The sequence below is a fragment of the Schistocerca serialis genome, chromosome 6, assembly GCF_023864345.2.
Source record: "Schistocerca serialis cubense isolate TAMUIC-IGC-003099 chromosome 6, iqSchSeri2.2, whole genome shotgun sequence".
Classification (NCBI taxonomy): domain Eukaryota; kingdom Metazoa; phylum Arthropoda; class Insecta; order Orthoptera; family Acrididae; genus Schistocerca; species Schistocerca serialis.
This window is the reverse complement of record NC_064643.1, coordinates 381296780-381320996: the sequence shown is the minus strand read 5'-3', so window position 1 is coordinate 381320996 and position 24217 is coordinate 381296780. Positions and strand designations below refer to the sequence as shown.

Here is a 24217-nt window from a genome sequence, read left to right as displayed (position 1 = left end):
AGGATGAAACACGTTATTGAAATAAATGACTCCATAAACCGGATTGTTTTTAAATCTGAAGCAAACGTACAAGTTTCTGTTTGCCCACAACCAGCTCGTATATTTTTAAATGCCTGTCGTACATGAGTGTACACAACCAAATAATCCAGGAACCAGAATAAGGCCGGTATGCACAAAAGTTGTCAGTGTACATGTAGAAAATTCTTACAAAACACTTTGAAAGTAGTCCCTGAAACGAGATAAATTTTAAAAGCAATTGCTGAAACGAGAAGAGTGTCCAGTGCAATTCAATGTAATAAGCAAACTGTCATCGTGTAATACATGATTAAATCAGCATCTGAGTGCACGTCTAGGATCATTTTTTATGATGACATGAAAGAGATCAACTCGCCAACGTGCATTTAGCTACTGATGTTCATTAATTGCCTGTTAGCGGCTGATATGATTTTTTTTTCTTTTGACTTGCTCTAAGCAGTGTTCTTGTTGCAGCGACTAATTCTAAAGGATTTTTATACCAGTTGTTCACTTGCACACGTCCCACGTTTTGTGTTTCATCGCCATACGCTGCTGGGGGGATTTGCTTTATGTCTTGGTTCAAGTACGTCAATAACTGATCGAAAATGGCATAATAGACAAAATCGATCAGTAGTAAAAAACGTATAGGAATTACAGTCCAAGCCGAAATACGTGGCCAGATCAGAAAATTTCTATGGCTGTGGTACCTACACGAACAAAGGTAATCTACTTAAAATATTCACGCTACTTTTTTGTCATATCGTCTGTAAACATTCTGTACCTACTGTTCCACTAGCCTCTTTCATTTATTTTGCATCTTAAGCTGATACAAGACAACAGTACCCATAACTGTTTTTGTTTGGTGAGTTTTTGACAACAACCGGTGAAGATGAAAGCAGTCAATTTAAAAACGTAATTACAAATAAAGAATACAGATTTTTCAATACATGCTGTACCACACATAGAGAAAGAATATAGCTTTCTCTTGCTCGCAAAATAGGTGACGCCTTACTTAAATCGGCTCTAGCGCTAGCGACGCACAATGCAGCGGATACGTCCAAATCGCCATGTCTCCAGGCGACAGCCACTGTCTTATGGGAACTGCGAGAAATGCACGCTTCACATAAATGCCGAGGCTGCACGCGTGCAGGTTGCACTGTTGAATTTGGCCATGTACGGCAATGTCCTCAATACGCTGCAATTGTCAGCCGTGGTCGGAACACTGATACGTGTAGTTTCGAGTGTATTATGTCGGGCCTAAGTGAATTCCAACGTGGATAAGTTGTTGGCAACCAAGGGAACGGAAGTTCCTCATGTTTCAAGAGGCACCATATCCAAGACTTATAACACATACATGGTATCAATCTGGGCGCCGGTGTCTACATTGGTAGTATCTCCTGTACAATGAAAGCGAGCTGAATTTCGCAGGATATCTACTTGCGGAGTAAATGCAGAACCTTACAAAGGATATCATGTTCCAGAAACTTCACAAACTTGATGATAGAAAACGTTCTAAAATTCTGTAAGAGATTAACGTATGCGACATACGCCTAAAATTATGTGCATCTATTCTGAGAACTTTCTTCAAAACTAGAAATACTGGTGCTTTTTCCCTATTTCGTTGTTCCAACGAGAGAGATTCTGAACTTGAGTTGTTTGTAGCAGTGTGGAAAAGGTGTGTGTCACCTCACATGTCGGCATTCACATTGTAATCTTGACGTATATGTTGGTCGCGAAAGATCATCGGAAGTTATGATGGAGGAGCAGCTGATTTGTACAGCCACTGACATAACTATTTGTTTCAGTTTCCATCGCGAAAGCAATAAATACTAAACGTAACTAAATGTTCAACTTAATAACTGCTAGACTGTGATCACACTTAGCTTTCGGTTAAAAACGTTTAGTGTTCAGTGCCAAACACGTTTGTACAAGCAGTATCATCTAAACCATTAAGTTTTCATTTTCAGCTTTTGCCTCTTGTTCACGTTTCGGTAGTTGTTATAGACTGCAATTTTTATATTGAAGCTATTATGGATACTTCTGGGGCACGGGACCTTGGTTATGATGACGTGCTGATAAATTTCTAAAAGGTTTTGAAGATTGTTACTGGTGACAGTCTCATGCGAATTACTCGGGTGTGTTTGTATGTGTGGGTGTGTGTGTGTGTATATTTCCACTTTTCATGTTGAATTTTTGTTAATGGTTTCGACTGATATACGAATCTTGGAAAATAAGAACTGTCATCATTTCATATCAAGATAACATGTCAATTTCCTTGACTCGAGAACGATGCCCTTTTGACTGGTATAATTGTATATCGACCTACTTGATAGTGAGTTATGAAGCGGTAATACTTCTTAAAACATAATCCTTTTTCAAAAACAGGTTGTTCAGTGAATGTATCCTGAACGTTTCAGTGGGTGTTCAGAAAATGTGGGTCGTGATTAATACTTTACTGCATTGAAAGTTGTTACCAGTGGGAGTATCACAATCTTGGTATGCTTGACGTATCAGGCTCGCGGTTTACCCAGCATCGAGCGCATTCTGTCAATTTTTCCAACCACACATACAAAATTCCTAGGCTGTGAATGCTGAGAATTCTACGATACCAGAAGTGCATTCCATTGGCAACGTGATCAAATCACTCTGCATATTATTTGGTACGAACAATGTTGGCTGAAAGCTACGTATCGGGAATCGTTCTGTAGCGAAAGCCAACAGGTATTCGATAGCGGGAACTCTGCCACTTACATTAATGGTCTCACGCCAATGTGTGGGAGTGGCTTACCGCGAAATGTGACGCACAGAACACGTCAACAGGTTATTGGGTTTCATCGGGGACATTTCTCTCCGATAAAGAGAGTTTCATATTTTTCAACAGCAAATTCCGTTAAACGGTGGCTCACATCATAGGACTCCGATATGTACGTTTAATCAATCGCAAAGGACTTAAAAAAGTGGAAAAAATTTACGCTCTATAGATGTTTTAACACAGTGTTACTATCTCTAAAACAGACAATTTCAGTTATGAATTGGTTTATTATTTGGTCATTCAAATCTTTGACTCTTCAATCAAATACTTTTATGATCGTCCCTACCATACAGGTGTTGGGGATTCCCGTTACAGACTTGCAGAAGGGACTGGCTACATAACATTTTGAATAGGAACCCATATCCGGAAACGATACGGTCTCAGTTCAGATGTTTATCTCACCCATTTCAGTTTGGGGAACTGAATTAGATATGTCGCTGTACAATTATTAGGTAACAATTCGAAAGGGAACATAACGAAACATCCATGTATCACTTGACGACAGCTGTTTGTATTAAGGTTTCAAAATTACGTGTTTACATTATCCCATATAAAAAAGAACCCAGCATACTGTACATACAGAACAGTGCTGATACATTACAACAGTGGCTAGATGTCGCTATCACCGATGTTGTTACAGACATTGTACCTGCGAAGCATGTTCTTGCACATACTCTCCATCCCACCTGGTGTCTCTTCAGTTTCTAATGCAGCGGTCAGAACTTGTTTCAGCAAATCTTCCTCAGTCATTCCAGAAGTCTTTTTAAATTAAGATTTGCACACTACCCCACGAGAAGTAGTACATAGGATGCAAGACAACACAGGTCTTGCGGTCTGATATGAAAGAATACATGCGACTGTAAATTTACATCATGACGTTAATCACATTAACTGTAAGTCTTCCATTTGTCTACCTGGCCTTGCGTATGTTGAAATGATACTACTCTGTTAAAGTGGTTGTTGTTGATAACCTGAATTATAGATTATTACTTTTATCATAATCTTAAATAAACTTGAATGTTGAGAAAAAATTAATGAAATGGTCGCCCTCTCATATTTTAGTCAGTGTCTGATGGGTGATTAATACATCAACATGGGATTAATCTTTTATTAAAAAAATTGTAACAACTTATTAATCATAAAATAGGACAAACAACACAGTTTAAGCGAGTTTCACAAATATTTGTGGCAACACAAATAGAAGCAACAAATAATTAGCTTTCCGCTGGCTGGCGTTTGGTTGGCAAAGACTAAGGTTTATCTTTTTGATCTGTGTACCGGCTAAAAACATCGATAACGCAATCTGAAATTATTTAACACAGAATAGACTTCGATGGGTTTATTCTACACGGAAGTTACACTCCTTCGGTGCAGTTGGGAGCAAGTTGTAATACTGCAATTCTGTTTGCCTCAACAAAGCTGGAGCCTCAATACTATATACCATTCTCATTACACGGCGCTGTCTCACATGACGGTCGTGGCACGATCGTCTGCAGAATAGCGATGTGTTGCGCCTGTAAATCGCAATGTAGGGAAAAATATGTGCAAAATTGTGGGCAGGCGATGTGTTAGGTGGATCGTAATTACTTTCTAATGGAGCCCTGAAGTCTCGGCAGATTCCATTTTTGACACTCCAATTCACTGATCACCATAAACCAATTTTGGTCACTTATATGACAGTGTGCACAAGGAGATCAAACGTGAATTTGGCCGACCTGACTGGAATAAGATTGCCCTGGGCACAGTGAGTTGCCCAAGATGACTGAGGTAAGTACAGTTACGGCTTGACTATCGGCTCCCCAGTCAAGACCAGTGCCAGAGTGAAGTCATGCTCAGGATGAACGTCCCAAGTGCAACCCACTCATAACCAGAGTCAAGACCAGAATCTCCTCTCCAGATCAGAGCCTGTATCAGAAGCCCCATTTTTTCACTCGTCCCCTTCCATCAAAACTCACTTAACTCCTAATGCGCACAACGACAACCACCCCGACATGGATTGCATCCCAATCACAAGACTCTACAGGTGACATGTCTCCCCTCTAAGTCATCAGATCTACCTCCCAGTCAATCCAAACATAACTTATTAATACTCATTTCAGAAGTGCTGTAAATGTTGTGTTCCATCCTAAAATTCTTCTGAAGGCCTGAGGCTTCGCAAAAAAACTGGTTAGGTAGAGGGACGACTTAACATGATGGCTCCGTCTATAGCTTCCAGGCCAAGGCAAACATCGAACCTCGCGGATGTTTTATGAGCGCCAGCTCTTTACACAGTGGGCGTTTACAAAACTGCCAAAACGCCTTGGCCGGACACCCGACTTCCTCTCCTGTGCCTCTGTCCCTGCCGTGGTTAGAAACACCTAACAAGTAGATCCAGGTAGGAAGCTTTTCGCCTCTTCAGCTGAAAGCATTGTCTGCACGCAGTGCAAGAAATTCTTGGGACCAGCATCCTGTCCACAGTAAGTCATTTGAGATGTTCCTCTCCTGAGCAACTGCATGCGGCTTCCAAGCCCCAAATGTTCACTGCAAGATTTATCGTTAAATAACCGAACCACCAGCTTGTTCTCAATTGCAAAAAAATACTGTTTAAAGGAGAGCTACCATAGAGATCCCGCCTGCATAACAATGTACGTGCTCCTGCCCATGCCTGTTCATGTTGATATGTTCCTGTCATCTCACAAAAAATGATGTCTAGGCTGAGTAATTGGATGAGGAATTCCGCCTTATGCAAGAGAATAGAGTTCTTTTTTTTTTTTTTTTTTTTTTCCCAGGAATGTTTCAGAATTTTTTGTGTTAACTTCAGTGGGTTACTTTAATTCCGTCTGTAAAACTGTTATTACATATTAACGTTTAGAGAAAATATTTGGTACAAAATATATATGTTCATGAATAAAGTGTTGTCAGAAATACACAGTTTGCTTACAGTTCACAGGTGGGACATGTATTACCGGGCTGATGCACTTTGTACCCTTGATTGCAATGTGTCTACTGTTTTTGTAACTTATTTGGGAAAAGGATGGATGTACGCATTAGTTTATATACCTTACACGAAGCTACTGCATCTTTATAGTGGCAATTGTAAGTTTGCTGCACAGTCTACAACATGTCATCTGCAAACAGCAAAGTGCAGTTTTTTTTGGTTTACTATGTGTTTTCGAAAGAAAATGAGTATGTATTGAGATTTTTGCTTGTTCCTTACGGCTTTGATGTTGCGTCTGTCGCAGCTTTCAAGTGTTGTGGGCGTTTTGGTGCCTGGTTTGTGTGTGAGTGGGTTTTTGTGTGTGTTTATGGATGTGAGTGTGTGTGTGTGTGTGTGTGTGTGTGTGAGTGTGTGTGTGTGTGTGTGTGTGTGTGTGGGAGAGAGAGAAAGGGAGAGAGAGAGAGAGAGAGAGAGATTGTTGTCGAAAGGCATCGAGAGTGAATGTGTGCACTGTGAGGGTGAGGGAAATTTAGTTCTAAGGTCAAGTCATGTGACATTTTGATTTTATTTGCGTATTTCTTCAAGTCTGGCAAAGAGGGCTTTATTGCACAGTGATGAATGTTCATTTGGTATTTTGTTTCCTTGGTCCTATTGATTTTTGGATGTGATAGTTTTCTTCTGTTGTTAATATATGGTATAGGCTCTTACAATTTTTAAGAATCTTTAAGTCAGTTACAATGTTTGTTGCGTGGTGATTCTGTGCTATCAGGAAATCTGCAAATGTTGAATTTGAGCTATTCCTTTTCAGTGCTCTGAGATGTTCTGTGTACCTGGTTGTGAAAATCCTGCATGTTTGACTCGCGTATACAGACTGACAGCAGTTGCAAGTCAGTTGGTATATACAAGGCTGGCTGTGTTTGTCAGTGTTGGTGGCGTTTTTTGCAAGTCTGTTTTATATGTGTTTTTGGTTCTCTATGATACGTAGAGTACTTGTTTCTCTAGTATATTGTCAACTTTGTTTGTGGTTTTGTTGTTGTAAGTCATTGGTGCCATATGTTGCTGACTGTCTGCTGATTTGTTGTATGTTGTGTTTTTTTTGTGTATGTGTTTCATGATTAATGTTGCCTGTTTTTTTTATTTTTTGGTTTACTTTATATGCTCTCTTTGTATCATTACATTCTCCTGGGCAATTTGCTTTATTTTATTCAGTTTTTTGTGTTTTCATGTTTGTTCGTAAGTTTTTTATTCAGTCTGTGTAGTAAATATCTGAAGCTGGTTTCTGTGTGAGCTATTGGGTGATTTGATAGGTTATTAATAACGGTATTGGTGATTTTGGGTTTCCAGTAAATTGTGAACTCACGTCTCTTGTTTTTCCTTATGTATGGTGAGATCTAGGAAATTTACTTTTTCATCTGTTTTTGTTTCAATTTCGAACTGTATTTGTGGGTGGATAGTGTTTATGTCCTCAAGAAGTTCTTTTATGCGAGACTGTGGTTCATCTACTACCCAAATTGTATCGTCTACAGATCAGTAGCAATATATTATTATGTATTGTTTGGGTATTACTATTTTGTCAAAGATTTTCTTTTCTATCTGACTGAGGAAAACGGCAGCTAGCAGGCCACTGATTGGGGATCCCATAGGTAGTTCATCTTCTTGAGAGCATAATTTGTTGATGAATGTGTAGCAGTTTTGCTCTTTGATGAGCCTGAGTATCGCTGATATTTCTTATATGTTTGTTGTGGAAATGTCTCCTACTGGAGGTTTCTTTCTATGATTCTGGGGGCTTCTTTTGTTGAAATGTGTGTGTTCATGGAAGTTATGTCAAACGAAATTAATGTTGCTGTGTTTGGTATGTTTTTGTTTCTTATTTTTTGTATTAAGTCAAACTTCTCTTTCTATTGTGTGTGTGTGTGTGTGTGTGTGTGTGTGTGTGTGTGTGTGTCTGTGTGTGTGTGTGTGTGTGTGTGTGTGTACTTGGCTAAGCAGAATGTTTGTGCTATGACCTAAACAGTTATCACCCTATAAGTATTAATGTATGTTTTGTACTTCCTTAGAAAAGATTTTGTAATATTTCCTGTATATTACACGTATTTTTTGCATCTTCCGATAGAATCTGCGAAGATGCTCTGTGACTGAAACCAATCGATATTTGTGTTTTAATTAAAAAAGCAGCAGGTGGTCAATTATGCATTTTAAATACCATTTGAAAGTGTTGTGTTAAAAATTATGACAGGAAAAATGTGCATCAGGAGAGCGACAGAAAATGAGTGGCCGGGAGGAGCAGAGATGAATCTTCTAAGGGGTGTATGTATTACAGTTCACAAAATGAACATCGTGAACGTTCGAGAAATGTTCAAAACAGACTTACACCATAAACACAGAATGATAACAGGTGTTTCATGGTGATAAAAAAGGTTCGAACCATCAAGATCGAAGGCGAACTCCTTCAGAGTTACAATCCTTCTAGGACGTTCAGCTAATTGTTCACTCTTAAACAATGATAGCGGTGTTCAAAAAGTCTCTCCGCAGTGCCATATGATTGTTAACCGCGCATGCCATATGATTGTTCGTCTGTCTGGGTTTTTCAACGAAATAATAACCGCACAACGATACTGCAGTGATACTCTGTACCCATTCATAGGAGAACTTGTGTTAAGTGAAATACTGAACGGTTATTTTCCATAAGATGGTGCAACCGAGCATACAGCTCGCGTTTCAATGTCACTGGTTGCCGATGTTTTTGGTGATCGTATAATTTTACAGGTACTTTGGCCTCCACGATCGCCTGACCTAACACCACCTGACTTTTTCTTCTGGGAAGTAACGAAAGCAACTGTCTGTAAAAACCGTCCAAAATGCATCGATGAATTGAAAACTGCAATATCCACTTTCACTGCTTCTGTTCAAAAGAAATGTTACAGCTTGTGTTTGGAAACATGATTAGACGAATTGGATTGTGTATTCAACAACAGGGGGGACACTTTCAACATTTAATATGAAAATTTGTAAGTAAAAATTAATATTCAATACATTAATAACTTGTATTTCACTGAGTTTCATTTTGGTATATTCACTGCGGCATACGGCACGCGCGGCTAATAATCATACGGAATTGCGGAGAGACTTTTTGAACACACCGTATTATCATTTTGGCGGAACGAAGAGATGAAAACTGATAGAATGTGATGGCATGTAACCGAATGCGGAACTGTCTATCGTGGAGCTTATCATGAAACTACCTGTCTTTTAATGCGTAGCTGCAGATTGTTCAGTAACATGTTTTATAGTAATCACTCCTCAGACAACGATTGTCCTTTACTACGTTTCAATGGGGAGGGCGTGCGTGGCTCCCTGCCTGACAAGGATGAGAAACTACGTGGCTAGACATCTGTTCCAGTACCGCATTCACTTTTTAAGCACGTATCGACATCATTGTATTCCTCATGCATCTTGACCACACAGTCGGATGTAAGCGACACCACACATTCCACTGGCTCATCTTGCAGAAAGTTTGATATTTCATTTGCCTCTTCTTTCCGAGGAAATGTCAACTTCGGCTACAGTTGTTGTAGATGCAATGCAATGTTGGCTTGTCATCGCTCCGCTTTCTATCTACCCCATTAGCACGACAGCACTATTGTGAGTTACTCGTCGACCAAGCAGTTTAACTACGTTTCGTAGCCCCATGCTGTGCCCACCAATGGATACCTCCAGTCTCGCCCCCTGTTGCTAATAGCACCCAGTATTGTGGTTGCATGGTAGCCAATATGTAGGGCGTCGAGTACTATAAACATCAGTGGCCTTTTGCTACCTCGTATTCAAGAAGTTACTTCTGAGTACTCTATTCATTATGGACCAATCTATTTATAAGATGTGAGGCTCTCTTTCAGGGTCATCCTTTGCGGTAATAACGGAACATGTATTCAGAGAAAAATCATGCTTTATCATGCGGCTAGAGAACTATACAATAAATGGACACAGTGATCACTCAAATAAAGAATATCAGATTTCTTTTTATCTAGACAGTGTGATCAGATTTATTTTTATCTAGACAGCGTGTGTTAGAATTTTACTTATTTATCTCCTGTGCTGAAAATGCACATAAATTTTCTGCTTAATTAATTAAGACGCATTCAAAATTGTAATGGAAGAAAAGGACATCGCTGTGTTTGATTCATCATATGAAGGAGGTAAGTGTTTCAAAAAATATCTGAAACCCGTTAATAGAATTAATAATATAAAAATAGCTTCTTTGTTGTGATAGGTAGTTCTACATCGCTAATAATATCAGAAGCACAATTAGAAGTAATTTTTCATGTTCCAGGACACTTATTTGTACGAACATCAGTGTCTGATCTACGATGACTGCCCACACCACATGAGTTTGTGTTTGCAGTCCGCCTGCTGTGCTGGGTGGTAATGTGCTTGCCCCTCAGGCAGCGGGCCCGGATTCGATTCCCGGCCGGGTTGGAGATTTTCTCCGCTCGTGGACTGGGTGTTGTGTTGTGCTCATCACCATATCATCCTCATTACCGGCACGCAGGTCGCCCAATGTGACGTCGACTGAAATAAGAATTGCACTCGGCGGCGGAACTTTCCCGGATGGGGTCTCTCGGCCAATAATGCCACACCTTCATTTCGTTTCATTGTGTTTTCATTCCCGTGAATAGAGCGAAAATTAAGTAACAACGTGATTAATAATCAATTATAACTTCCTACGACCTCACTCCATCCGTTACGTGAATACAAACAGAATTTAAGACACAGAGTTTCAGCCACTGCATTAATTTACAGACACATGCAATACTTGATGGTACTCTATGTTAAAACACATCGTGACGATGTGAACTCATGCTGTTCAGTTTTCTAGTGCAGATGGTGCGTACTTCCATATTTTGAGCACAAACATTCTGTGATTGCACTGCTCCAGAAGTAGCGATAATGGAGATGTATCCAGTATTAAATTTTTGGTACGTGGGATGGATAAAAAATTTAGAGATGGAAACTGGACGTCTTCCCTGTTACCACGGCCCCAGAAGCATGCAACACACGCTGACTAATTCATCTCATTCACGTACTTCAGCTACCTGTATATGAACATTTGATTCAAATCAGGCAGTGGTCAGAAACAATAAATTATTTACATATTCCACCAAATTAATGTTGAATAATGATTTAAGGCTACTGAAATTGAGTCAAACTGAGGAACCTAAGTGTTTTCCATGTTATTTTAACAAATTTCTTCACTGTCATGAACTACGTGATGTACTAATGATAAACATAGTATTAAGGACGGGCTTAGTCCCAAGTGGGGAACCTACTTTGGCGTCCTCCCAGCGTCTGTTCTTCATTCAGTGATCCATATACGTAATACAGCCATTTAATTCAGAAATGTTCAATAGCCTCCCGCAATTCCAGGAGGACTACACGAAAACGATCCGAAGAATATGTGTACTCATCCCTATTACTCCTAAAGCGTGTTCGACTTCCCTTTTCCCAGCGTAGTGCTGAAACTACTAAACGTGGCATGGACTAAATACGTCGCTCAATGCCCCATGTGGAAACAGTGAACCAAGCTGCTTATTCTTCGAGGTAGTCGTATTTATGTCTTTCTCCATTGTTCGTACTGTCTACCTTCCTTCTAGTCCCGTCGATGTTATTCCGTGATGTCTTAACACATGTCCTACCACACAGTCTCTTCTTCTTGTCAGGGTTTTCCATACATTCTTTTCCACTCCCATTCTGCGCAGAACCTTCTCATTCCTTGACTTATCAGTGCACCTAATTTTCAATATTCATCCGTAGCACTACATCTGAAATGCTGCGATTCCCTTCTGTTCCGGTATTTCCACAGTCCATGATTCACTACCACGCAATGCTGTGCTCCAAACGTACCTTTTCATAAAGTTTTCCTCAAATCAAGGCCTATGTTTCATACTAGTAGATTTCTCTAGGCCAGGAATGCCCTTTCCGCCAGTGCTAGTTTGAATTTCACATCCTCCTTGCTCAGTCCGTCATGAGTTATTTTGCTACCTAGGTATCAGATTTCCTTAACTTCGTCTACTTTCTGACCATCAATCCTGATGTTAAGTTTCACACTGTTCTGCTCTCTGCTACTTCTAATTATTTCCGTCTTTTTCGATTTGCTCTCAGTCTATATTTTGATCACATTAGACTGTTCATTCCATTCAGCATAGCATGTAACTCTTCTTCACTTTCAGTGAGGATAGCAATGTCATCAGCAAATCTTATCGTTGACATCCTTTCACCTTGAATTGTAATTCCATTCCTGAACCTTTCTTTTATTTACACCATTGCTTCTTCGATGTATAGGTTGAACAATTGGGGCGAATGACTACGTTTCTCTCTTACTTACTTCGTTTTTGGTCGTCTACACTTATTATTTCCTCTTCGCTCTTGTACATGTTTATATTACCCTTCTCTTCCTATTGCTCACACCGATTTTCCTCATAATTTCGAAAGTCTCCCACCATTTGACACCGTCGAATTCTTTTACCAGGTCGATCAATCCTATGAACATGTACTGATTTTCTTTAGTCTTGCTTACATTATCAACCGTAACGTCAGAATTGCCTCTCTGGTGCCTTTACCTTTCCTAATCCAAAACTGATCGTCACCTAACACATTCTCAGTTTAGTTCCATACTTCTGTACATTATCCTTGTCAGCATCTTGGACGCATGAACAGTTACCCTAATTGTGCGATAATTGTCACACTTCTCAGCTTGCAGCCTTCGGAATTATATGGATGATATTTTCCCGAAAGTCATAATCTTTTTGTTGCCACTTCCCCCAATGATTTCACAAATTCTTATAGAATGTTATGTGTGATTCTGCCTTATTTGATATCAAGTCTTTCAAACCTCTTTTAAATTCTGATTCTAATACTGCATCTCTTAACCCTTCTATATCGACTCCTATTTCTTTTCTATCACATCAGACAGGTCTTCTTCATCATAGGGCCATTAAATATCATCTTTCCACCTAAACGATCTCACATCTGAATTTAACAGTGTAATTCCGATTGGACTCTCAATGTTACCACCCATAATTTTAATTTCACAGAAAGTTGTTTTGACTTTTCTATATGCTGAGTCAGTCCCTCCCAGATTCATTTCTTTTCTAGATTCTTCACATTCTTCATGCAGCGATTTCGTCTTAGTTTGCTGCACTTTCAATTTATTTCATTCCTAAGCGACTTGTACTTCAGTATTTCTGAAATCGCCTAAAATTTTTGTACTTCCAGCTGTCATCGATCAGCTGAGGTATTCTTCTGTTACCCATTATTTCTTCGCAGTCACCTTTTTGGTACCTATGTTTTTCTTTCCAACTTTCGCGACTGCCCTTTAACTGCCTCTGACTAGTCTCTCAACCTTCGGCATACTCTTATCACTACTAAATTATCTGAGTCTATATCTGTTCCTGGGTACGCCTTCCAATCCTGTATCTGATATCGGAGCCTCTGCCTGACTATGATGTATTCTATCTGAAACCTTCCCGGCCCTTACCAAGCATACTCCCTCTTCTTGTAATTATTGAACCGTATAGCGGTCTCCTATGATAATTAGATTTTCCGCTCTCTTTACGTACTGAATTACCCGCTTTTATAGCAGTCCACAATTTCTAAACTGTTGCCGGTGCAGTATTTTGTGCACGAATTGATTACGTCCTATAAATTTTCGAAGTGATTCATGTAGAGGAACCTGGGTGACCAAATCATTCGCTCGATTGTCCAGAATGTTCTTCAAACCATTTGCATCCACAAAAATTCCATCGTTGTTTGGGAACATGAAGTCTATGAATGGCTGCAAATGATCTCTATGTAGCTGAACACGTCCATTTCCAGTTTCCACGTAGCTGAAAGTAACCATTTAAAGTCAATGATAGATTAATTTGGACCACAGGACCCAATGCATTCCGTGTAAACACGGTCGACGCCATTATGGAAATACCACCAGCTTGCACAGTGACCTGTTGAAAACCTGGGTCAGTGGCTTCGTGATGTCTGGGCCACTCCCGAAACCTACCATCAGCTCTTACTAACTGAAATGGAGACTCTTATGATCACCCCATGGTGTTCCACTCGTCTATTGTCCAACCGATATGGTCACGAGGTCAGAAGAGGCACCGCAGGCACTAGGTCCACTCGTCTGTTGCCATTGTCCATTACCGCCAAATTTCGTTGCACTGTCCTAACGGATACGTTCGTCGCACGTCGCGCATTGACTTCTGCGGCTATTTCACACAGTGTTGTTTGTCTGTTAGCACTGGAATAACTACATAAACGCCTCTGCTCTTGGTCGTTAATTGACGGCCGTCAGCCACGGGATTGTGCGTGAGGAAGGTACTGCCTGACGATTGATTTTCTGTGTGCACTCTTGATGCTTTGGATTTCGGATTATTAAATTCCCTGAGGATTTACGTAATGGAATGGCCCATGCGTCTAGCTCCAACTACCAATCCACGTTGTAAGTCTCTTAATTAACGTCGTGTAGCCATAATCACTTCGAAACCTTTTCACATGAATCACCTGAGTTCAAACGACAGCTCCGCCAATGTACTGCCCAAAAACACCTTGTTTAAGCGGTATAATCGCCATCTGTAAATGTGATGACATTTTCTCCTTAGCGTATAATATCCGCCCTTTCCTACGGCTTGTTTATTGTTCTCGAAGAGTTTCTCCCATTTTACAGGTCGATAAGTCGTATGAACATGTCTCATTTTCTTCTTAAGTGCAGCTTCGATTATCAGTCGCAATAGTAGACCTCCCTCCCTGATGCCTTTACCTTTCCAAGAGCCGAACTGATTGATCTTTTCTTATCCATTCTTTTGTATATTATTCATGCTTGTAGTTTCGAAGAAAGAGCAGTGATGCAAATTATGCGACAGTTATTGCGCTTATTTTTCCTTGGTATCTTTACCTAAAAGTCTGGTGATATGTCTCATAGATTCTACAGTCAAACATAAACAGTTGTTTAGATATTCTGCAAGAATATTATCCAACACCTCTGCTTTATTGGTTGTCGGCCTTTCAAAAGCTCTGTTAAATTCTTCCATTTCGACTTTCTTCTACCATGTCACCAGACAACTCCTCCACCTCGTAGAGGCAATCAATGTCCTCTTTCATCCTATTCGCTGTTTCTTCTGCGTTAACAATGCAATTAATTCTACACACACTTCCTTTTAAATCCACAGAAAGTTTTATTTAACTATTCTATACGATGAATCTCTCTTTCTGGCGACCATTCGCTTCTCGATTTCCTCTCAGTTTTCCTCCAGCCATTTTGTCTTCACGTCCAATTCGTTTCTTTTCTCAGCTCTGGTTTTGTAAGCTCTGTTTTCCTCCATCTGTAGTTGTCCTTTTAGCGGTGTCCATTCTTTTTCAACTGACGTGGTTACTTTTTCATTTATTATTGCATTGTTTACAGCAGCAGAGCCATCAAATTAATCTTCAGTACTTCAATATCCCAGTTCCACACTGATTCTTCCAGACGATCCTCTTAAACATCTGTCAACTTTTCATGATTACCACAATGTACACCTTACAATACAGTGTCCTTTTTTTTTCTCTTTATTGAATTTCGATTCCCACCCAGAGGGAGCGGCTGGCTGGCAGCAGCGTAACATGCCGCTCTGGCGGCGACAGATGAAGTAGAAAACATAAATAGTAGATATGACAATAAAAAAGATGATAAAACGATAACTGCGTAAAAACGAACATGGTGAAAAGTTGCGAAGAAAATATAAAACGCACAGGGTGGGCGAGCTGATGAAAACACGTATGAGGGTAATCCCAAAAGTAAGGTCTCCCATTTCTTTATAAGTGCATAGACCTGTTTATTTCTACAATGGTTTACATCAGTTTACAGCTTGAACATTATCTATTTTTCGACATAGTCCGCATTTCTGTCGATTTATTTTTATACACGCTGTGGCAATTTTTGTACGGCCATTTCATGCCAACTCGCTGCCATGCTGTTCAGAATGTTATGAATCTCTTCTTTCACCTAGTCGTCGGAGCTGAATCGCTGGGACCACAATTAACGCTGGCAGGTACTGTGAGACTCTGAAAATCTCAAACGGGCAATTCAGAACCAGAGAAGAGGAATGTTGACCAAGGCCATACACATTCTCCATGACAACGCTCGCCCACACATCGCTCGGCAAATCCTTGCTCTCCTGCAACAGATTCAGTGGAACGCACCCTATAGTCCTGACTTGGCGCCCAGTGACTATCACCTGTTCCCTAAGGTTAGGGAACATTTGTCTGGAAAGCGATTCAGCTCCGACGACGAGGCGAAAGAAAAGGTTCATAACTTTCTGAACAGCATGGAGGCGAGCTGGTATGACATGGGCATACAAAAACTGCCACACTGTCTACAAAAATGCATCGGCAGAAATGGGGAATATGTCAAAAAATAGCTAAATTTTCAAGCTGTAAACTGATGTAAACCATTGTAGAAATAAACAGGTCTATGTACTTACAAAAAACAGGAGACCTTACTTTTAGGATTACCCTCATAGTAATTAGACAGGCACAATTAAAAAACACGGCGACAGTCTGGTTTCTACTTGCAGCACTTAAAAATGGGGAAGCACAACACTGAACACTCACATAAAACTGCACTATAAGGTACAAATGCTTACGGGGGGGGGGGGGGGGTAGGTAGGGCCCAGACAGATGAAGCGAAAATGGGAGGAAATTAGAGGAAAAAAGAGAGATATGGCGGACGCGAGAAGGATTGCGGAAGGCAGTGGAGGGGAAAGCAAAAGGACTCAGGAGAGAGAAAGTAGTCAAAGAGAGGGTGGGTGGGGTAAAGGAAACAGGATGAAGGGGGGGGGGGGAATGGAGCCCAGGAAAAGGGACAGACGGAGGGAGGGGGAGGTGAGGATCAGAGTTAATAGGAGGGATAAATGGAGGGAGATAGGCCATCGTTTCCACTGTCGGAACATGTCATATTTCGTGTGAAATCTTTCAGTATCTCCAGGTCTTCTCTGTGTACAATCACTCCTCTTGTCAGTTCTGAGTAGTGTATTTGCTATTACTTGCTGAAACTAAGGAACATGTACCAAATAAGGACCAGTTCCTAATAAGGCATTTTGCCAAATAGAAGCCTACAGAAGCTGTTATTTTGATATTTGATGGAGCATCGTAGCATTTGGACCCTGAAATTTGCGACGTTGCTGAAGAGCACAATAGTAGACTGTACACCTTGCCTAACAACACAACACACGAGCTGTAACCCATGGATAAATTAGTATTCATGTCGTTTTGAGTCTTACTGGGATGACGAAGTTCAGCTGTACTAGTCTACACATGAAACGGAAGAAAACAAAGTAATTAATAGATGTGTGGCCAAGGTGTGACCAAAAGCAACATTCCCAATAATTATCATCTCTGGGTTCCGTGCAACAAGGATTTATCCTTCTGACACAGAAGCTATTCCAGACACTGCATTTGCTTCCTTTCGTCTATCAAAGCGTCGTGACCCAGAAGAGAACATGACAATTGCCCCTGAAACAGGGAAACTGCCAGAGACTCAATCAGTTCCAAAGATTTCCCGAAAAAAGAGATGCCAGTACATTGACTCAAGTTCATCAGAAAGCGAAGTATATCCAGTAAAGGATAGTTCAAGTGACTTCAGTCTTGAAGACAGTGACGCAACTGAAGATCTCGATTGTTCCTTCAAGGAAATTTCGCAAACCCCAAAGCTAAAGGAAAAAAAACCAAACACAGCGGAAGAAGGCATTAAATTAAAAGGCGCAAATAGTATGTAAGGCATTATTCACGCACAATCAAAAGAAAAATGGTACCAACGAAAGCAATGGATCTAAGGAAGATTCACGTCGCAAAAAAATTCACTGCCTGTAAAGAATAATCGGAAGAAAAAATTCAAAAATAAAAACTCCGCTGAAGCAAGCAGCAGGTCTACCTCTAAGAAAGTGTTGGCTGATTTTGTCATATGTGCTGTGGAGGCAGAATATTCGACATGAGACTTTGCAAAAATGTATGATATATGTGCATGAAGATTGTGTAGGGTTGACACCCAAAGACAAAGTGCGAAATTTCCTGTGCATACCTGTACAAAATGATTTAAATTAAGCAAACTAGTTTCATGAATCTTTATTCATGTGTTCACTGAAAATATAAAGATTAGAAATATTGTTCCTATTAGGATAACGAAAGTTACTGCTGTCAGAACAATTTTGATTGCTGATTAAATTTAATAATCTGAAGAGTTAATAAATAATCAGTAAGTACCAACAGTTTTGTATGAAGCGTTTGTCAAAATAAGTAATAATAAAAGTCTCATTTCACTTATTTCTAAAATAAAACTTCATTATAACTCTTGCAGTTTATTGAAGCAGTTTTCCTGCCATTTACAGGGCCCAGAATGTTAATATGAACAAGATATGGCTACGGGCCATATTAGGAACAAGGTCTCCTAACAAGGCCCACTTACAAGAGTCAAACATTTTCTTTAAAGTGATGATATCAATTAAATAAACTTTAGATGTTCATTTATTTTTGAAATGAATATAGTTAAAGGATGTTGCACGTACGATCTCGAAGTCTTAACGCTTACACGTACTGAATACGAAATTCTTAAACTTTAGGTGGGCCTTATTTGGTACACGTACCGTAGCTGCACAACTACCGAGCCCTTTCGAATGTAATAATATTCCTAAGCCGACTTCATGAGAAATACTACAATCCCATCGTCGAAGAGGCCTCACTCACAACGTTGGCGCTGAACCATGATACTCAGAATTTAATTATCCGATTAGTATCCTCTCAGATCCTTTCTTTACCTCTTTATCTGCTGCTTGTGACGTCGACTTAAACTGAATTAATTTTGTTTGCGTTGATTTGCTGTCTTTTCTGATAAGAACACCCCGGTCACTGAAATGTTCGCACCTCTACCGTCGCATGATAAAGAAAACTTTCACAGCTTTAGCACGTTTGTTTAGGTGCTTGCGCAATGGTACCATTTTACTTTTCTGCATTCAACGTCTGTTTTCTCGTAAACCTTAATGAGATGATTCTATTTCCTGATGACATAGTTGCCAAGACAGATCAAAATTTGTATTCAAACTATCTTTACCTCTACCATACTTCGATAACATGCAAACAACGGCGCTAAGCTTCCCGTTGAGGCAAGCTTTCGTGTGCACTGTTACTCCTCAGCCAACTCCAAGAGAAGTACTAAAATCCGATCACAGTGTCGATAACACCAATCAGTCGTAGCTCTGACTCGTCAGAGCTAAAGCCCTAACTTTTCTTGAGCCCGTTAGAGGAACAACAGCAGCGGAAGTGAGTTGTTGTGGCCATGTCTGGTAGGGATGTCGCTTGCACTACCATCAGAAATTATGTGAACTACAACAAAAACATTAAAAAATTATCTAACTAGAGGGGTTTTACTACGGAAGGTTCCCTTCTATTCCATCTGCGATCGTAAGAGGCTTGTACAGATCATAAAAGTGGTCAGCGTCAAAGCCTCTAAGAGGAAGCCAGTTTTAAAGGGCTTATTGTTTTTAAAACACAACGCCATAAGCTGTTTGTGAAATTATCTGCAGTGTGAGTGGCGCATCAATACTCATCTAAGACTTTGACTCTTTCTGCTAGAGTTTAGAGTCCTCCCTCGGGCATGGGTGTGTGTTTTGTTCTTAGCGTAAGTCAGTTTAAGTAGTATGTAAGTCTGCGGAACGATGACCTCAGCAGTTTGGTCTCTTAGGAATTCACACACATCTGAATATTTCTTAAGTCTTTGAAAAAGCAATTTGGATTAAAGGCTAGGGTCATAAATTGGTGACACATTGTATGAAAGAAGCACGGCAAAGTCGTCTGAGTATCGTTGCTAGTCATCCATCAATGCTCTACCACCTGTCGTTCAGTATATCATATTTCCACGACTAATCCCCACATTTGGTTTCATGCAACGACAGGTGTTCTGGAACATGCAGTGTTTCACTATGAAGAGGTGACACAAATGGACGGTTGCCACACTAATTTGACTATGGCACTTTGAGCCTATACGGTATTCAACTGGTTTCTGCTTAATTAAGAGTTCTTTTGTTGATTTTACCTAATTTAGGATAACTGTCATAGTCGCAACATGCAAGTGCGAGCCGGCAGCCGCTCGCACAGTCGTACCAACCTGACGCCGGTGGTGAGTGTGGCGTCGCCGTGTCGCCAGACGACGGCCTCTTGCGGACCCTGCAGGTGCGTCGCGACGCACGTCAGCTCGACGGCGCTGCCCGCCTTGTAGTAGCGCTCGCTCACCAGGTGGCCCTTGTCGTCCGTTACGTTCACCTCGGGCGCTAAGTGCGGAATATGCTTCATTAATATTTCCCAGGAGTGATAACGTCAATACGAAATACATTCACAAGAGTTACCTTAGCCGTTTCCGAGTGTACACACACACACACACACACACACACACACACACACACACACACACACATACACACAACCACGCGCGTGCGCGCGCGAGCACACTCACGCACAAACATTCTATCACATACAAACATAGTGGTTCAGCAATGCACTGTGCTAACTATCAAGAGATCAGATATCTTGTGCAAGAGCTGATATATTAATCTATCCCACAAAAAGTGTGGACTGGCAGCGGCAATCTCGCCTCATCTACCGGTTAATTATAACGAAAACGCAGCTGCTCTTTAGAGTTCCTGTGTGGGCTGTAATGGTAGCGAAACTTGGTAGAAATTCTAATGCGATAATGAGACTATACACCCTGAGAAAAATTAGTTCCTATTTTGGTCACCAGGTGCAAATCTGGCGCTCTGAATGTATAGAAATGTTTCCATGTGTAACTACGAATGGGGGGCGGGCAGGAAAGGTCAAAAAAGTGAGAAAGGCATAATGTTGATTTTATTATTAACCACTGCTTACACTGTTCGTTCAGTATGAGCATCGGAGACGACCAGATGCTCCATCAGTAAAATGACGAGATCAACAGTTGTTCGCAGCAATTCAGTGGAACCTGAGCTACGTGTCCTTGTCTACTGGCCCGGTAAAAGTGTTCCTTTAGAAATCCCCAGAGCGCTAAACATAGATCCGGTGAGGTGATCTTGCAGACCATGCGTCTCGAAAAGCTCTGGAGATAAATGATCGTCGAAAGTTTCGTTAAGCAGATGTCTCATTATTAGAGCGATATGAGATGTTCCTCGTCTTCGGTGTCAACGGAGGTTCCCACCCAGTTGTGCTCTCCAAAGCAGAAATCAGGTTCTGTACTAGGAGGTCACGACAACGTGCAGACTCTACGGTTCACCTGACAGGCCCTTCAGAGAAGAACGGGCCGAGAATAAAAGTGCTCGTAAATCCACACCACACAGTCACATGCCACGAGTGCGATGGTTCTTCGTGCATAACACATGGCAGTTCTGTGTCTTCACTGCACCCTGTGGTATAAAATCACTCCACAGAACATTGCCCGGCAACATACTATCAACTTACATCCGTGCCAGGAACCGTAAAGCAAATTCAGAACGTTGCTGTGGATCATGAGGTTTCCTTCCCTGCATTGTGTGGATCTTGTACAGGTACAGGTGAAAATTAGACCGGACAACTGGGATGGGCAATTCTCGCGACACTGCATGAGCACTAGCACCAGCCGTGACACGTGCTGCATTGTCACTTACAGCAACAACAACCACGTCAATAACTTCCACAGGGAGAGACCGCATTCCTCATCCAGGTGCCATACCACACTCTCCAATGTTTTAGAATCTGACTGTCTTTTTCTTCAAATCATTTAATGACATCTGGCCTCTCCGCAGACCATTCATTCGGTGAAACCTTCAATCCAGCATTGTAACTGCTGCCGTTTACGCAAAACTCTTTCACTAAGAGTGTGTGGTCCCTCTTCTCGATAGCCACACTGTTTCTGATGTTACGGCTTGTCAAACGAGAGCATGGATGTCATACGTCATAAAAACTGTACACACGCCAGATTTGCACCTAATGGCCACAACGGGATCTAATTTCTCTCCAGTGTAGATCGGTTCCGCATTAAATCATTAGCATATCTGCTAAATTTCGCTGCTATACGATCGTCACAGCTAATACTGAAATTCTGTGAGGAGCTGCACTTTAATTATAGCCATCCGGTTACAATTATAGAAAGCATTAAATATATTGGTAGGTTTAAATATGGTGTATTATGTTTAATGTGGTGCAAATATGTTCATTATTATAAATGCAAAGAAGAAGATTATATCGGTTCTCAGTACTTAGTAGTTGAAGGATTTGGATTCTGATCTGGTTGAAGCGAAATTAATATTAGAAATGCTGTGGCACAGGAAAAATGGTCAGGAGATGTGATGCAGGTGACTGGAGATGGATAGGACTCCAGTTATGTAGCAATGGAGGGCTTTCGTAGTTTCATATCGACTGGAAGGTATACAGCGTACTCAATTGCCCCTGCTACCAGAAACGACTTCAGTTATCACATCCAAGATTTTCATATTCTCTCACACACTATGCGCAAACTATTAATCGTACAGAAAAAATGTCCGGGACATTTTTGTGCCAAATTTAATGTAGTTAAATTTTGTACAGTGATGAGGTTTCGCTAGAAGCTGTGGTTTTCGTGTTATTCAAGAAAAACCTACAAAAGTGACCTCCAAACGCGTTTTATTCATAACTCTAAAACTGTGGCCTTCCGCGGAAACGTATCCTAGTACAAAACTTAATTACATTGAACGTCTTACAAGAAGGTCGTCTTCACTTTTTCTGTATGATTAATAGTTAGCACATTTGGAGCGACAGAGTATAAAAATCTTGGGTATGCTATTTGAAGGCGCTGCAGGCTGCGCAAAACCCAGCGATATGGGAATTGATTTACCCTGTAAAGGGGACTGGAATCATTCTATATAACAGATTCTACACCATTACGACCATCTGCTTAATAGCGCGATTGTGAACCTTTGGAACACAGTCCAGTATCGGTTCCGCGTGGCATGCATTCGTTAAGTTCTTGATAGGTGTCCGGAGGAATGCGGCACGAGATGTCAGCTTACAGGTCACGCAGTTGTCGTAAGCTGCGACGGTGGATTTGGCGCCCGATAGCATCACCAGATGTAATCCATCGGATTCAGATCAGGCGGATCTGATGACCAAGACACGAACTCGAGTTCAGTATCGTGTTTCTCAAACCATTGTGGCACGCTTCTCGCCTTGTGATGTGAACATTTCTCCTGTTCGAAGAAAATATCACCTTTGGGAAAGAAATGAAGCATTACGGAAGGAGATGGTCCGCAATAATATTCTCGTTGTCCATGGCTGTCGATTACTACCTCTGCTCCCACGGACGCCCAGGAGAATACCTCTCATGGACTAATGCTACTCCCACCAGTCTGTGGCGCTGTGTATGTGTCGAAAAGACACTGACTTGGATGTCCGTGTATCCGGACGCAGTCATCGATCTGGTGTTACAACAAACGTGATTCATCTGCCCAGGAGACACGTTGTAGATCTCGATGCTACTGCAATCGCAACTGGCGATGTCGTTGGGTCAATATGGGAGCACTTAGCGGTCTTCTGCTACGGAGCTCCGTGTTCTGCAACTTGCTATGAACAATGTGTTCCAGAACACAAGTACTTTACACAGCGGACGATGCTCTGAGCATCACGTTCTGTAAATAGGCGTGCATGTCCATCACCTTATCTCCCACTCGCACTTTCACCGTCATTCAACCACTTTCCCAGATGGTCACGGCAGTAAAGCGCACCGTATTGGTCTTTTCCGAGATAGTCGTTCATAGGTTACGGGCGATAACAATGTGCTCTTTATCAAAATATTTTTTTCCTGTGTATTTCTTCAGCTCTGGCGAATTTCGTCGCGAGATTGTCTCCCTATTCATCGCTCCTCCGCTTACTTGCTTTCCTCACTATTGGTTCAAATGGCTCTGAGCACTATGGCACTTAACATCTGAGGTCATCAGTCCCCTAGAACTTAGAACTACTTAAACCTAACTAACCTAAGGACATCACACACATCCATGCCCGAGGCAGGATTCGAACCTGCGACCGCAGCGGCCACGCGGTTCCAGACTGTAGCGCCTAGAACCGCTCGGCCACTCCGGCCGGCCCTCACTATTGCTTTAGCCCCCTGCGCCAATAGGTGTTATTCAGACTCGTGGTGGGAAGTGGTCACACTTGCTTGGCTCATCACATTAGGTAAAGATCGGATCGTAGGAATGGATTCCTTTTCTAGGAGGGGAAGGCTGCTGAAATTATCTTGGGAAAAGATATGAATAACCTGGGGATGGAAGGGGGGTCGTTGTGCCAGAGGCGCACAGTGTTGAAGAATGATTTCGTGAGTGACGTTGGGCTGGCGAAATTAGGTATTTGAGGAGATGTATGGACATTATCAGCTGCTAAGAAGTACATGTGGAGAAGGGTAGATAACTTTGGTAAATGCGACA

At 41.2% G+C, this 24217-nt stretch overlaps 1 protein-coding gene across 1 annotated transcript in view; it reads right to left on the bottom strand.

The window, feature by feature from the left end:
* The window catches only part of LOC126484880 (V-set and transmembrane domain-containing protein 2B-like), a 124416-nt gene that overhangs the window by 42029 nt on the left and 58170 nt on the right, over window positions 1–24217 (bottom strand). Inside the window, exon 4 of the mRNA XM_050108477.1 lies at window positions 19927–20089. Coding sequence (XP_049964434.1) covers window positions 19927–20089 — 163 coding nt within the window. The remainder of the gene's footprint in view (window positions 1–19926; window positions 20090–24217) is intronic.